The sequence below is a fragment of the Lygodium microphyllum genome, chromosome 16 (genome assembly GCF_053477565.2).
Source record: "Lygodium microphyllum isolate KBCC chromosome 16, Lygodium_microphyllum_v1.1.10, whole genome shotgun sequence".
Classification (NCBI taxonomy): domain Eukaryota; kingdom Viridiplantae; phylum Streptophyta; class Polypodiopsida; order Schizaeales; family Lygodiaceae; genus Lygodium; species Lygodium microphyllum.
The window spans coordinates 22,463,293-22,478,159 of record NC_141150.1 but is presented as its reverse complement, the minus strand read 5'-3'; the positions used below and the strand labels follow the sequence as shown (position 1 = coordinate 22,478,159).

At 39.0% G+C, this 14,867-nt stretch overlaps 1 protein-coding gene across 1 annotated transcript; it reads left to right on the top strand.

The window, feature by feature from the left end:
* Positions 1-8,366: 8,366 nt before the first annotated feature.
* On the top strand, positions 8,367-13,238 carry LOC148022616 (linamarin synthase 2-like). Its single transcript, XM_087695576.1, has 2 exons — positions 8,367-9,255; positions 12,232-13,238. Exons 1-2 carry the CDS (start codon positions 8,520-8,522, stop codon positions 13,149-13,151), a joined length of 1,656 nt encoding a protein of 551 aa, XP_087551702.1. The 5' UTR covers positions 8,367-8,519; the 3' UTR covers positions 13,152-13,238.
* The last annotated feature ends 1,629 nt before the right edge of the window (positions 13,239-14,867 follow it).

Genomic DNA, 14,867 nt, shown 5'->3' with positions numbered 1-14,867 from the left:
CTCCCAACCCTATAGTATCAATGTTGCCAATGTTGCAGTGATGTGTTCTGCTACGGTGTTATCTATCATCTATTTCATCAGAAGCTCGCCCAGCATGAGGTCTCCTTCTAGCACTCTCTCGCCCTCTGTCCGATTTCTGCCTACTAGGGCTAGCACTCTCTAGATCTCTTGCATTTCCATGCTCTGGCATAAAATCCTAGTTTGTTCATCTTGGTTGTACATGGCTAGGTCTTGCAACAGGGCCTTGCATGCTAGCTTCCTCTTCTCCTCAAGATCTTCTATGATGTCCTTTGCAAGTCTACCGCAGTGTTCTAGCCGAGTTTGGGCATCATATTCGCTCACTAGTTGCTGGATCACCTCAAGAAAGTCTCCTAGGTCAAGTTCCTCGTTGCTTCTACAACTTGAGTTGCCCTCTTCCATGTGTAAGACTTCCTATTGTATCAAGTTGTCAATCAGGTTGATGAGGTTGTGTAGATCCACTTCCTCGATAGTGTCGGTCCTTACTGTGTCTGGCTCTTCGATTGCGTTCTTTGCCTGGTCCTACTTTTGGGAATTCAATTAATTGTCTATGTCTTGGGATCTTCTCTTCCTGGTGGGTTCCTTCAAGTTCTTATGTCTGGGTGAGTTCATTTTTAATTACAACCAGTCCTCAACTTACCCTCACTTTGTGCATGTGTGTGCATATGTGTTCTTTTCTGTGCACTGTGTGAAATTGGGCTTTTAGCTCTTCTCAAGTGTGTTTCAAGAATTGGAAATGAGAGTGATTGAGAAAACAAACTGTCTAAGAAATTCTAGCACTCTCGTCATGGGTTTAGCCTAATAGGCTTGTATACTCAGTTTCTGGTGGTCCTCGTTGGTTCATAGGGTTCTCCGCTATGCCATCCGCTCAATCAAGATTTGTTTAGGCTCTCCAACTCCACTTGATGTCACTAACATACCCAATCGCTAAATAGTTGACTAGTGTCACCTCTACATCTGTGTCTTACTTGGTCCTTTGTTTCTTGTGCCAGAAAGGCATCTCAAGCGTCTGTATGGTCTTCGGGTATTTGTACGGCCAGTGTCTAGGTGGGTCTGGTCCAAATTTTAAAACTTTTGGAAAAAATTAGACTTGGCCCAATAGGTTTGAATTGCAAGAGCCGAGTGATTGACTCGGACGGGCCGAGCGGCTGAAGGTCGAGTATCTAATATAGCCAAGTGGATGACTCGGACGACGGTTTGGGTGGGCTGAATACTGAGTGTCCAAATGGATAATTCGACTGCGGGTCGAATGTCAACTTGCCCGAGTGGGCCGAGTCAGGTGCCGAGGGCTAAATTTTCACGTGTCCAAGTAAGATGGGCCGAGTGGCCGAACACAAGAGGGCCAAGGGGCGATTCTTGGACTCAACCTAGAAGCGTCGTCACTCAGCGGGACGAACGTGATGCATTTTTTCCAAAACGACAAAAATTTCATGGGGCTGAGTAATTGTGGGCTTCAAAATCGCTAAGCATTTTCAAATCCTACCTATGCATAAAGGAGAAGGTGTGGGTATACCTGTAGTGGGCAACAAACTTGTTGGCAGTATGATTGAAGCAGATCCATGCAATGGCTCTCTCTCTCTCTCTCTCTCTCTCTCTCTCTCTCTCTCTCTCTCTCTCTCTCTCTCTCTCTCTCTCTCTCTCTCTCTCTCTCTCTCTCTCTCTCTCTCTCTCTCTCTCTCTCTCTCTCTCTCAACCAGGGTTTCAAATGAGCTCTCCCTTGGCCTCTTGGCTATTAAACCCTTCCTTGCAAGGTTCTTGAAACTCCTACCCCATTACTCATCGACCTCAATCCCCCTTCTTCTTTCCATTTTTCACCAATTTGTGCCCTGTTTGGCTTGTTTTACATCAGTGAACCCTAAGCTTTTAACTCTGATTTCCCCCTCCTATTCTACTCTAAATGCAACAAAAATCAAAAGCAAAGTACTGAAATGATTCCTCCTACTCAACTAATCATCAAAAATCAGTACAGATTAAAAACCCAAAACCTCCTATCTATCTCAAGCTCCGATTTGGGGATGAAACCCTTACTTCGATGCTCGATTTGAAGTGCGCAAGCGCTCAAGCTTGAATCCGTTGGTCCTAGCAATGGAACCAAAATGTAGAGGGGAGCTCACGCTCAACTTCCAAGACCCACGGATTGCTTATTTTTCAAGCGTTTCAAGCAAGCACTAATGGCTACCTCTCACATAGCCGATACGCTATCCCTCTCTACAAGTGTAGTGAGCTTACCTTGATGCCCGATTGAGTTGCTTCCTCTCTCAAGCACTCCGATAGGTCCATGATTCGTGATGCAAGCTCAAGCATCCTCAAGCCTCTTCCTCCAAGCTCCATCCTCCATAGCCATGTGCGAGATGAGAGAAGATAAGAGAACAAAAAGAGAGGAGATGGTGGAGGGCTTCACCTCCAAGATCCCTCACCCTCACACACTCACTCCCTCACTCACTCACACTCCCTCCCTCAAGCACTCACAAACAAGCAAGCAAGAGAAGAGAAGAAGAGAAGAAGAAGAGTCCACTTTTTCACATACCAAAGAATGAGCTCTCATTCACTTTTTGAACTTTATATACATGCCCTAAAATTCCATGGGCATCCATCCCCTTTTTACATGGCCAAGGCTCTTTTCTCCATTGTCCTCCTATATTCCTAGCTTCCTTCCTACCGCCCATCTACCTTTACAATTTGCACAGGTGAGAGCCCGGGGCTCTTAAAATAAATCATGATGCGCCTTCCGCTCTTTTACAAAAGTATTGACTTATGCTTTTTCTTGTGCGCCTTTCTCCTTGATTTAGAACTTTTTTGCGCTTCTTGTGTTTCCATATTTTTTTTTGTGTGCCTTCGTCTTCTGTTTCACTTTTGCCTTGGACTTATCTTCTGCTTTATATTTTCTGGATTTTCCACCTTGTTTGTTTGAGGGGTTAACAGTTGACAAAGTCCAATTTCCATTTTTAATAGGACTCCAGTGGTTGCAAGATTGGGGAAGGGATAACCGATCCCAAAAAAGTGATTGACAAAGTTGCTAGCAAGAATCACACTTTTGGACAAACTTGTAGACATCTCCATGCATAGTAGGCCACCAATCCTACTTATAGAATTTTTCTAATATAGTAACGTTAGATGCAAAGTTGCCTTTGGTAATACCTCGGGAAAGTTACTATATGTATATCCTCTACATCACATGCGTTCAAGGCCTATTTATAAATATCCTTATCTATGAATTTTTTCTAAATAAAGCATAACCCTTTTCTATTCAATCTGTAAATAATCCATTTATATTACATTCTTCTATATATAAAAAATGATATTTTAAAAATACCTTATTTTGAACCCACGTGATGCACACATATATTCATGAGTAACTTACCCGAGGGTAATACCATGGTGATCTTCTTCCATTACAATATCTTTTTCCATGGGGAGAACAATGTGATGTAGCACTTCAAATAAAGTTTTGTTATAGAGTTGGCCAAAGATGGATTCAAAATACCAACTTCAAAGAGCTAGTCATTTGCATTGGTCTGGTGGTTAAAGGTATTTGGAGACTTATCTTAAGTCCAAGAAGACCATATATAATGTCCAAGGCATGTTAGGTTTTGGATTGTTAATAATTATTGCATTAAAAAATTGGGCATCAGGAAAGTCATCATCCACTCCCAAAGAAGCTTCTCTAAAATCTAGTCAAGAAAGGAAGTCTACAATGACATGCTGTGCACTAGTCTATGCACCACTTTGAAGTCAAATTCTTGGAGCAAAACTATCCATCTAGCCAATATTCTAGTGACATTATGTTGCTTGACCAAGAAGACATGAGAGTAGAACGATTCACATGAGATACAAAAGAATGGCCAAGTAAATAATGTTGAAATTTCTTAAGTAAATAGATCATTCCAAGGCACTCTCTTTTATTAATAGAATAGTTTTTCTTAGTAGAGAAGAGTAATCTTGCTAGCATAGAAAATAGGCCAAACCCATGCATTATTGTCTTGTTGCATGATGATACTACCAATTCCAATATCTAATGCATCCACAATGACACACAATTGTTTTGTCTAATCTAGAGGAACCATGATTGGGACTTTTGCCAGTAATAGTTGGAGGCGTTGGAATTCTATGTCTGCTATCTCATTCTAGGTGAAGGCTACTTTAGGGATGTGAGCCAACTGAATCAAAGGGGAAGCTACATAGACTAGGAGGCATAGGTGTTGTCCATACCAATGAACTTACCCCAAAAACTGTAGCACTGTAGTCAGAGAATGTGGAATGGTAGCTTGCATAATGGCGGTCACCTTTTGTAGGGGATCCATCACAATGCTATATCTTGAAATAACATGGCCTAGTATTTGAATACCATATTTTATAGCAAATATGCACTTCATGGGGTTAAGATAAAGACTTAATTTACGACATGTGGTGAAACAAAGTCAAAGATGATGCAAGTGAAGGAGAAATGTTTCAAAGACACTAAAGTCATCTAGAAATACCCACATGGTAAGTAGAGCACAAAGATTTCTTGCATTTCCTACTGAAAATAGGCTTGAGAATTCTTCAAAGGTAATTTCATCATTGTATAGAGAAAGATACCCCATGCTATAATGAAGGTAGTCTTGGATTGATCTTGTAGAGCAAGGTAGACCTGATTGTACCTCCTCTAGTCACCAAAGATACACTCTCAATATGAGTTATCTTATGTAATGTGTCATCTCTTGTAGCCACATACTCTTCAGTTTTCATTTGCTGCTTTCTATCAAATCATTTTGCATGGTGAGTCATATCATGGTTTGTAGCATCTAAATGTGCAAACCAACCATCCTCTCTAGGAGGGTGCATCATACTACCAAGTACATGCTCCATGGCAAAGAGATAAACTCTAGGTGATGAACCACCTCTAGAACCATAGCCCATCACCATTGCCACCATGTGCATAGTACCCAAAACTTGATCCTTCCTTGACCCCTAAATGAAGGATTTTTCTTATGAAAGCACATGCTCTCAAAGTGACCAAACTACCCACAATAATGGCATGCACCATCTCTCTGCAGACGAGAGCATCCTTTGCCTCTAAAGTAGGATCTCCCCTACCTATAGGCATAAAATAAATTGCATCCAAAGGTACTATGGCCACATGCAAAGCTATCTCCATGGCCATACAATGAATCTTTAGCTCTAGATGAGCTATCACAGCCTCGTTGATGATAAAACACACTATCCTAATTTGCATTCTTTCCACTGCTAGATGCATTGAGGCCCAACTTAATCTCTTCCATAATAAAAAAGAAAGTAATCAATTCTTTGAAATCGGGCATCAAGTCTCCTCTCATAGAAATGGAGGTATCAAGGGATTTGTATGTAGGTCTAAGTCCATTTAGAGTGATAGGATGCCAAATCATCATCATCAAGTGGTGCATTTATTGAAGCAAGATCCTTTGCATCCTATTTTATTTTTGTCACATAGTCCATTGATGCTTCTATTTCCTCACCATGCACCATGTAATCTTTGCTTTACTGTAGGTTCCTTGCCTGTATACAAGTGTTATTCATCTTTGCATGTATTTACCTTTTTAGATGTGGAATCAATGTGCATGAGAGATATATAGATATCCAATTCAATACTTGTTTTTACCAATCCAATCCCTATATGCCTTTTAAAAATCTTGAGTGGGCTCATTAGGTAGTTTTGGGCATGCACCTTCACTTGTAATGAGGTCCCATAGACGTCTCCCTGATCAAGTAATTCTCTAGACCATACACTGTAGTTGTGTGTAGTTAATTTGTCACCCAGAATTTGCATAACTTGTACAATTTTTGACATTATGATGGCAAGAAAGTTAGTAAAACTAGTAGTGCGTAATGTGCCAAATCAATGTCCAAGCATGTGAACAAGTCTGAGCATTGACCTCTTGAAATTGTGACAAAAAAGCATTTAAAATGTGCAAGAAAATGCATGGAAATTGAGTTTCACTGTAATGGCGATCATACATGTATCTAGCTACTGTCAGACGCATCCACATTATTTCCAGATATCAAACATTGACTGTCTAGCAAAAACTAGTAAAAACGGGGCTCAAATGATGCATGTACGACCCAAAAGGTGATAAAATATATCTAAATTTAACTGATTTTGTTGCTATTTTAAAATGGTTTTTCATATCAAAATGATGTACCAAATAAGCTCAATCCATAGTAAGTTTTTTGGAATTTTTGTGATGCCCTTTTTAGTCTAAATAAGCACTAAAAAATGTCATAACATTGGCCTTTAACCCACAAAACAATTAGATCGATCTTCTGTAGTGTGAACACTCCAATAGTGAACTAGTCTGTAAAATAACCAATTCCAACTCTTGCCAATGTGAACATAGTTACTATCAAATAACTAGATCATTTCTATTTAGTGTGAAACCAAAAAGATAAAACTAGTTCAAAGTTCAAGAGTGTGAACATTGGATTAAGTGAATGGGTTATAACCTTATTACTAAGGTTAAGAGGATAGAAATTAATAATTGGCAGCCCTCGTTGTTTCCAAGCTACCTCTAATCACACCGGCCCTTTGAGATGCTATCACCATGGTAGTATCAAAAGAAAACCCACTCTTTAACTACTCAGTTGGAGATAGAGCTCAAGGATCTCTCTAATGATAGTCTATTCCATAAACCCCCTGGTTCTTTTCTCGAAGTAGATCCTATGCCTTTTTGTAAGTAGCCCCTATGATTTATCTCGAATTCAAGTCCCTTGCTCAAGTAGGCACTGAGCTTAAGTTTCCCCCTAGCAGCTTGTTGCAATCGATACATAGGTCGATCTCTCAAACATGAAGACCAACAAAAACTTGTTGTCATACATAATTTCTAGCCTCCTTTGACTTCCCAAATACATTCAAAATGAGCTACAATGCTTGATATCCGAGCTCCAATGTCTCTACAATTCGATGTATCTCTTTTGGGTAGATTCATCAAAGATTAGTACCTAATTTAATGGCAGACAACAAGCTTTCAATCTAGTGAAGGCTTGGATATGTCACACTCCTCAATCTGAGCTTTGGATCTCATAGTTCTGCTCTAATGCCAACTTAAAAGAATAGAAGAGGATGTGCAATGCAAGGAGAAATGGCACAAGTTATAGAGGCTCGAGAGTTTTTCTTCATCTTCATCTTCAATTTTCTCCTTCTCTCATTCTCAACTGAGTACACATAAAGTATCCTCTAAAGTGAAGAGATATCATAGTTAAGAGGTTTCATGGAGAGAGGATATTTGATTCCTCACCTCCTATTCTTCTCTCTACATGCATCAAGATCTAAAGAATTTGTGGGCTCTAAAGTTGCCATTCAAGATAGAATTTTTGCTTAGTGTGTCATCTAGGGGGCTATCATCACAGCTAGTAAATTGGAAAGCAAAGGAATGACAAGTGGTAAATGCAGTTGTGGGGAGCAACATTCTATGAAGCACCTACTATAGTGTAGTTGTATTGCTCTACAAGCTTGGAGAAGCTCCTGCCACATCTTGAGTTTGGTATTCATTGTGGCAACAAGTTCACATCATGTGTCTTTGGGGAAAGTAGACCCTCAGGGAAACTTAAAATGCTGGCCTTCAACACTGTTAGGATAGTGACACTAAAGGCAATATGGGATGTGACGAGCAAAAAATATTTGATGGTATGTACAAGGAGGTCACTTGGCTTGACCTCACCCTAAGATATGGTAGCCATAGAATCTCTTGTGTTGTTTTAGCTCTCAGGGTAATGAGGAGATGGCTAGGCTATGATCCTTTTTCTTGAACTAGACTTGCTCCACAGTGTAACTCCTCATGTTATTATCATTAATACAATCTTTTAGCGTCTAGATAACTTTTTGGTTTTAATATTGAGATATTGTGCATTAAATTTTGGAGAGACATCATGTGCTGAGGTGATGTATTCCATTAGCTAGAATGATCCTATTTTTCGTTTGGGGTTCAATGGTAATAATTGATTTATATAGACCCATCTCTTGTGTGTTCAATGGTAATAATTGACTGATATTGACGTATACGTATAAGGGGGGGCCGGGGGAGGGGGGGGGCGGCCACGGGCTGATCACTCACTACTCACGTATACGTCTTCGTCGTTGTACTCCAAGAAAAGCTGTGTACTAATTTGTTTTACTCTCGACTAGAGTTAGCGCTTCTTCTTTTCTGCATCTCCTGGGATTGCAAGTTGCAACGATGTGGTGCTCCGGGGCTCCACTCGGCTTAGACAGGTTGAGTGGAAGACGATTGCATGATAGGTATTAGGAGGGCTTGTATGGGCCTTATGCAAAAGCTCTTAATATCAGGTGGTGAGATAAGAGCGATAGAGGGAGGAGTTTGTGCCTTTCTTGTTGGACTTAAAAGTCATGCACTTCCTTTTCCCATAAAAATAGATTAAACATAGATCCTAATCCTGCGCTCCGGTCATGGCAAAGACAAATGACCCAGCTTGGGCCTTGGGCATGAAACTCGTGATTGGTAATTTGGTACAATATTCTCATCAAATAAGCCATGGGTATGTGGCTCGCCGCTCCACTCAGCTTCTGTGACCTTGACCTGAAGCGCTTGTATATCACAGAGAGAGAGAGAGAGAGAGAGAGAGAGAGAGAGAGAGAGAGTGTGTGTGTGTGTGTGTGTGTGTGTCTCTCTGTGGTGAGGGATAAGTTAGGGGCGATGGAGGATCACAAGCAAAGGCATGGCGGATCAGCAGGAGCAGGGGCGCCTCCGCATGTGGTGGTGCTGCCACTACCGACGAGAGGGCATGTGAACCCGATGCTGCACATGGCCAGGAAGCTGGCGATGGAAGGGGTGAAGGTGACGTACGTGAACACAGAATACAATGCGAGGCAGATGGATTTTGGAAAGAAGAAGAAGAAGGAAATGTCAAATGAAGAAGAAGAAGGCGGCGAAGGATATTCATCAGGTGCTGCTGATCACGACAACATGATGATAAGCTTTATGGAGCTGCCCGACGGCCTGCCCGACAGCCACGGCCGCGCCTCCACTGACCTTGTGCAGTTCCTGCAGTCCGTCCTGTGGTGCATGCAGACCCCCTTCGAGAGGCTTCTGGAAGGTCTCCTCCTCGACCAATCCTGGCCCCCCACGTGTGTGCTGGCCGACACTTGGATGGTCTTCTCCCTAGAGTCCTGCAAGAGATTCGGCCTCCCCCATGCCAACTTCTGGACTCAGTCGGCGGCTAGCTTCGCCTCCCTCCTCATGGTCTCCCAAGGTTACAAGCCTCCCCCGGGTAAAATCTCTCTCTCTCTCTCTCTCTCTCTCTCTCTCTCTATCTATATTTATTTATTTATTTATTTATTTATTTATTTATTTATATTTATATTTATATTTATATATATAGCACATACAAGAGAAAGTAAAGTGCTTGTGTGCAAAAGAATATACTTTTCTTGTTGATTGTTCGGTTTTCAACTCCTCTTTCATTTTATTATTGAATGATGCCCTTGCATTTTTTACTTGATGTAGTGACTTGATATCCAGATAATAGAATTTAAAGTTCATATTGCATAGAGTCTTAATATGCAAACAAGCTCTATATTCAACTAAGCATGTCTCAACACAATCTACTAATCCATAAATTGCAAAACCATATGATGTATGGTGGAGGACTACCACAATTCTCTCCAAAAGTTTATAATCCTAGGGAGGCGTGCCCTTCCTTCCTCATGAGAAAAAACTTCTAGTATCATGACCAATGGCAGCTTTCTTTGAGCATAGTTGGCTCTCTAGATCTCTTCTTTCATTGCCTCATAAGATAATTATTGATGTAATAACTTAGGATGTTGAACATGAATCCATATACCCATGAATAATGACATTTCTCTACCCCATGTCAAAGAGAAGGAGAGTGCTACCCGTTCTATTGGAGGGGAAGAAGCAAAGGTTTCTATGGTACCATGTTGCTTCCATTTTGTTTGCAAATATGAAATTATTTACTCCACAAGGTGAGTCCCCATTGTGCTCAAAGATCATCCACACACTATAGTTACTATCTCAAGACTTGTTTTTGAGGAAGTAGAGTGGAATGAGGAGGATCCAAAGTGAGTTGTCTTAAGCTCCATCAAAAGCTTACACAAACTTTTAAATAATATTTTCTCTAGCTCTTATAAGCTTAATGCTAACAAGTGTGTTAATTCCTTCCAATTTAGAAAAAGCATTTTCAAGTCTTATGCACCAAATAAAACAATAAAACTCCTAGGAAAAACAGATCTTAAGTTGCACACACACACACACACATGTATTACATATACCACAAAGAGAGACATATATATATACATGCTCGGGTAAGTTACTCATGAATATGTGTGTATCACGTGGGTTCAAAATAAGGTATTTTTAAAATACCATTTTTATACATTTTTTACATATAGAAGGGTGTAATATAAAGGGATTATTTACATCTTGAATAGAAAATGCTTATGTTTTATTTAGAAAAAATTCACAGATAAGGATATTTATAACTATGCCTTGAACAACGTGATGTACAGAATATACATATAGTAACTTCCTCGAGTACATATGTATGTATGTATGTATAAAAGATGGAAGTGGTCAAAGAGGCTTGTGCATATAGTATAGTTGTAGTGATGTCGCGTGAGATAGTCTAATCAAATGATATCTAAACAAGTGAATCTAGAAGTGAAATTACTAAAGATATAAAACTTGAAGCAATAACCAAATATAAAGAAACTAGAAATTAGCTAAAGATATTCTAGTCTTTGCTCGTCCAAAGATCCCCCTCACAGGGTTTTGTAGCAGTTGCTCCAACACAAGGGGATTCAAGGATCTCAATGGGTGTCTCTTGAGGTAAGCAATAATTGGTCCTACTTATTAATGGTGGTGAGGATGTCTAGGTTGTCCTCATGGGGGTTGCTGACATCTCACTTGACATAGGGAATCAACTCGTTCAAAGGTAATTCCTTGTGAGCATGAATTCAGTAGGGCTAAAATAGTGGATGTTGATGTAAAAGCCGTGGTGGAAACTATTGTGAGGAACGTAAAAAGCATACCCATGAAACTTTTTGAGATGTATCTCTTCTCGTAAGGGGTATAATATTTTGGCCCTTCTTTGGAGGACCCTTGAGAAGGGTTTTGGGGTCTTCAAAACCAAGGCCTTGATATAAATACATATACATGTACCTTTGTATTGCGCAAATATCTAGAGACACTTACATAGAGGAAAGTAAACACTTGATATGATAAACTTGCATTGAGGTCAAGCAAGTTCTTTAAGATTCCCTCCATGTGCAAGTCAATGGACTTATATTGGAGAGCCAAGTCACCATGAAAGTAAATGGCATGTATAAGTCTAGCTTTGTTGATCACATTGGGAGAGGAAAAAAAAGGAGCTAGTGGGGAGGAAATGGTGATCATCCAATCATGTGTATAGGACTTTTTAGAGTGACTAGGATACCTTAGAGCTTAAGGATGTTTCATTACCTTCTTTAAGAAGTTAGATGTTAGTCAAAGTTCAAGTAATGGAGATCCCTCCATGCATATGTTTGCTTGATTATGAAGACTGACAAGTACTTCATGGTTGGTGATCTCCAACCATTGTATTAGCTTATGCATTAATTATAAATTCCCATGAATGTCACAAAATGTCTAAAAGAACTAGAGAAGAAGGCCAATCAAGGAAAAACACTCTAAGGTAGCTAGGTTTAGGAAGGTTGGGGTCCAATGGTATAAGCATTCAAGTAACATCAATAAACTAGGAGCAACACATTTGTGCAAAGGGAAAGTGTCTATCTTGGCATGAGTTTGCATATTTTCATTATTTAGATGATGAGCTTGCACATTTTTGAATTAAATACCTCAATTTCTTATCTATTAAAGTATAAATGTCTTGTGATTTGTAAATTCAAGTAGCAAATGGATTGATTGGACAAAACTTAGAATGAATTGAGCTAGTTTGAAAATGGATTAGAAGGATAAAGTCCTTACAATTAAGGTAGCTATTTCTTAGACACACCCATAGGTGCATGCATCATGTAAGTGTGATACACATACATAATTTTAAATTTGAATGCCTAAACATCACAAGATGTTAGATTAGGGGCACACATGAAACAATTCATACATGAAAGCATATGACCTTGTTGTTCAATATCCACTGTATATACTTATTATATTTTTTCACAATCTTGAGTATAATTTTGAATAATAATTGTTATCTGGTAGTCATACCCTTTTCTCTTTCTTACAGATCCTGAAATTCCTGGAGCTCCTTTCCTTAAAGCAAGTGACATGAATACCTTCGTGCAATGTTATGACCACTCTAATTTCATGTTTCAATTTGTTATTGGTGGCTTTGATCGCTTATATGAATCACAATGGATTTTTATTAACACATTTGATGAGCTTGAGAGAGACACCATTGATGCCTTGAAAAAACAACACCCTTCAATTTGTACAATTGGTCCCCTTTTACCGAGTTCTTGTCTCCATGGAAACACATCAAATAGTGCCTTGGACCATGACAAAAGTACCCTATGGGTAGAGGAAGATGAATGTCTAGAATGGCTAAACCGTTTTCCACCTAAAGCTGTCCTTTACGTTGCATTTGGGAGCCTTGCCATTGTCTCCATAAAACAAATTGAAGAAATTGCACTTGGTTTAGAAGAAAGTGGATACCCCTTCTTGTGGGCTGCTCGGGCAGACATTATGTTTGGAGGATCTCCAGTGTTTCCAAAAGGCTTTGAGGAGCGTATCCAAGGGAGGGGAAAAATTGTGTCTTGGACACCACAACTCAAAGTCCTTAGCCATCAAGCCATAGGAGGCTTCTTTACACATGGGGGTTGGAACTCAACAATTGAAGCTATAACACTTGGAGTACCCATGTTGGGATGGCCTTACTTTTCTGATCAACCCATGGATTGTAAGTGCATCGAACAAGGATGGAAGGTGGGTTTGAGGCTAATTGAATATGAACATGAGGCAACAAAAGTAGATGTGTCAAAGGAGGTATTAAAAACCAAAATAAAAGAATTAATGGAGAATAAGGACATTCATGAAAGTGCAAAAAAATGGAGCTTGGCTGCAAAAATGGCAACCTTTCATGATGGTTCCTCCTTTGCAAACATCCAATCATTCATAAATGCCTTGAAAGCATATGTACAACCTTAACATTTAGTGTACCAAATTTGATTTTAAAATATTTAGCATGCATCTATTTGCAAGTTCTAATATTTAAAGAAAATCTTATGCATGTGATTATACTTGATGTGTCATGGAGAGATAAATTTACACCCCTCTCCCAAGGGCCTCTAGTTTGCCATTTTAACTCTTCTAATGGAGTTTCATAGTCTATTTGTGATTTTGTGGTTGGAACAAAAACTAAAGCTTGGTTTCCATGTTCTAGTCTTGAGCATGAAGCAAATTGCAAGTTCATGCCTCACAGACCACCATGATTAGAATTGCTCACTACCATGACTACATATTTGGACACAAAAGCACCATTATGGTAGGTGTAAGATGTTATAGCATGAAAGTGCCCCTTGAGTGTAGGGAGTGAATATTTACATGATCACTCAAAAGTTCTACGTGATCAGTAAGTGTTAATTAATATTAGCAACTATAGAAGTTGATTTTTCTAAACATGTTTTCTACCAATATTTTCCATAAGTTAAAATATATCAAATTTTAAACAATAATGAGAACTCCACGTTATCAATACAATGTCCACTTTGAGCTCATTTTGAGTGATTACATGAATTCTCAATTGATGCTTGAGTGGCATGTTTGATCACCTTGTCTACATCACCTTGAATGACTCGATCTCAACCTTGAATGATTAGCATCCACCATGACTTACACTGACACCCCACCATGAGTACATACTACCTCACCAAAATTTTAGGGACAGCTATTTGTAATTTTCTCACCATCTTGCTGCTATCCCAAGGGCTTGTACACCACCATCATTGCATATGGCATTTGTGCTTCTTAAGTAGTATCTAGTGTGCAAGAATTTTTACACCATCATAACTAGAAAAAGGTCCATTGTTTCAAATCTAGCATAAGTAAATGAGGACATGTATGCATATAGCAACTTGAAGAGAAAGTTTAGAAAATACATGTAAGACCAATAACAAATGGATCTTAGAAAAAATAATTATGTATCACATTGGCAATCAATCTTAGTTGATCTTTCTATTGTGTGGAGATAATTAATATTAGCTTCTCCAAATAATGCATTACAAAATCTAAATAGTTATCCAAAATGTCTACCAAGGATCCATAGTAAAATCATTCACAACATTTCTAGATGTGTTATTACCAAAAAATTTGGAAAGAATTTTTGCATCTTTTGGCTTATAGTTTAGAGGAACCCCTACATGTCAATTTCTCCTTCAAATGCATTGCAATATGCAAGAAAAATAACAAAAACCTGTGTAGAGATCTATAGCAAGTCTTAAAACTATCTTTGCAAATGCATTGTTACAAATTTGCAATAGAAATTTCTCACATACATTGAATGAAACATTTAAAATGCACGCGCGCGCACGCACGCACGCACGCACACACACACACACAATTATGTACATATTATACGTTCAACTTCAAGGATATTTAAAGTGGGCAATTCAACTTTTCCATGCAATTCTTTTGCTATATTGGAACATTAAGAAGTTATTATCAATAAATCTACAAGTTATGAAGTAATAATACAACTATCAACCCCAAATGAAGAAGGATACAAACATATTAAGTCAAAGGAATGGTCAAAGCTAAGGTCTAAGGATTCAACAAAGGACAATTAATAAAAATAAGTAGATCCAGAACATAATAAAGCTAGTTAGAAGTATAAGAATGTATTGAGGAGTGTATCTATAAGAAACC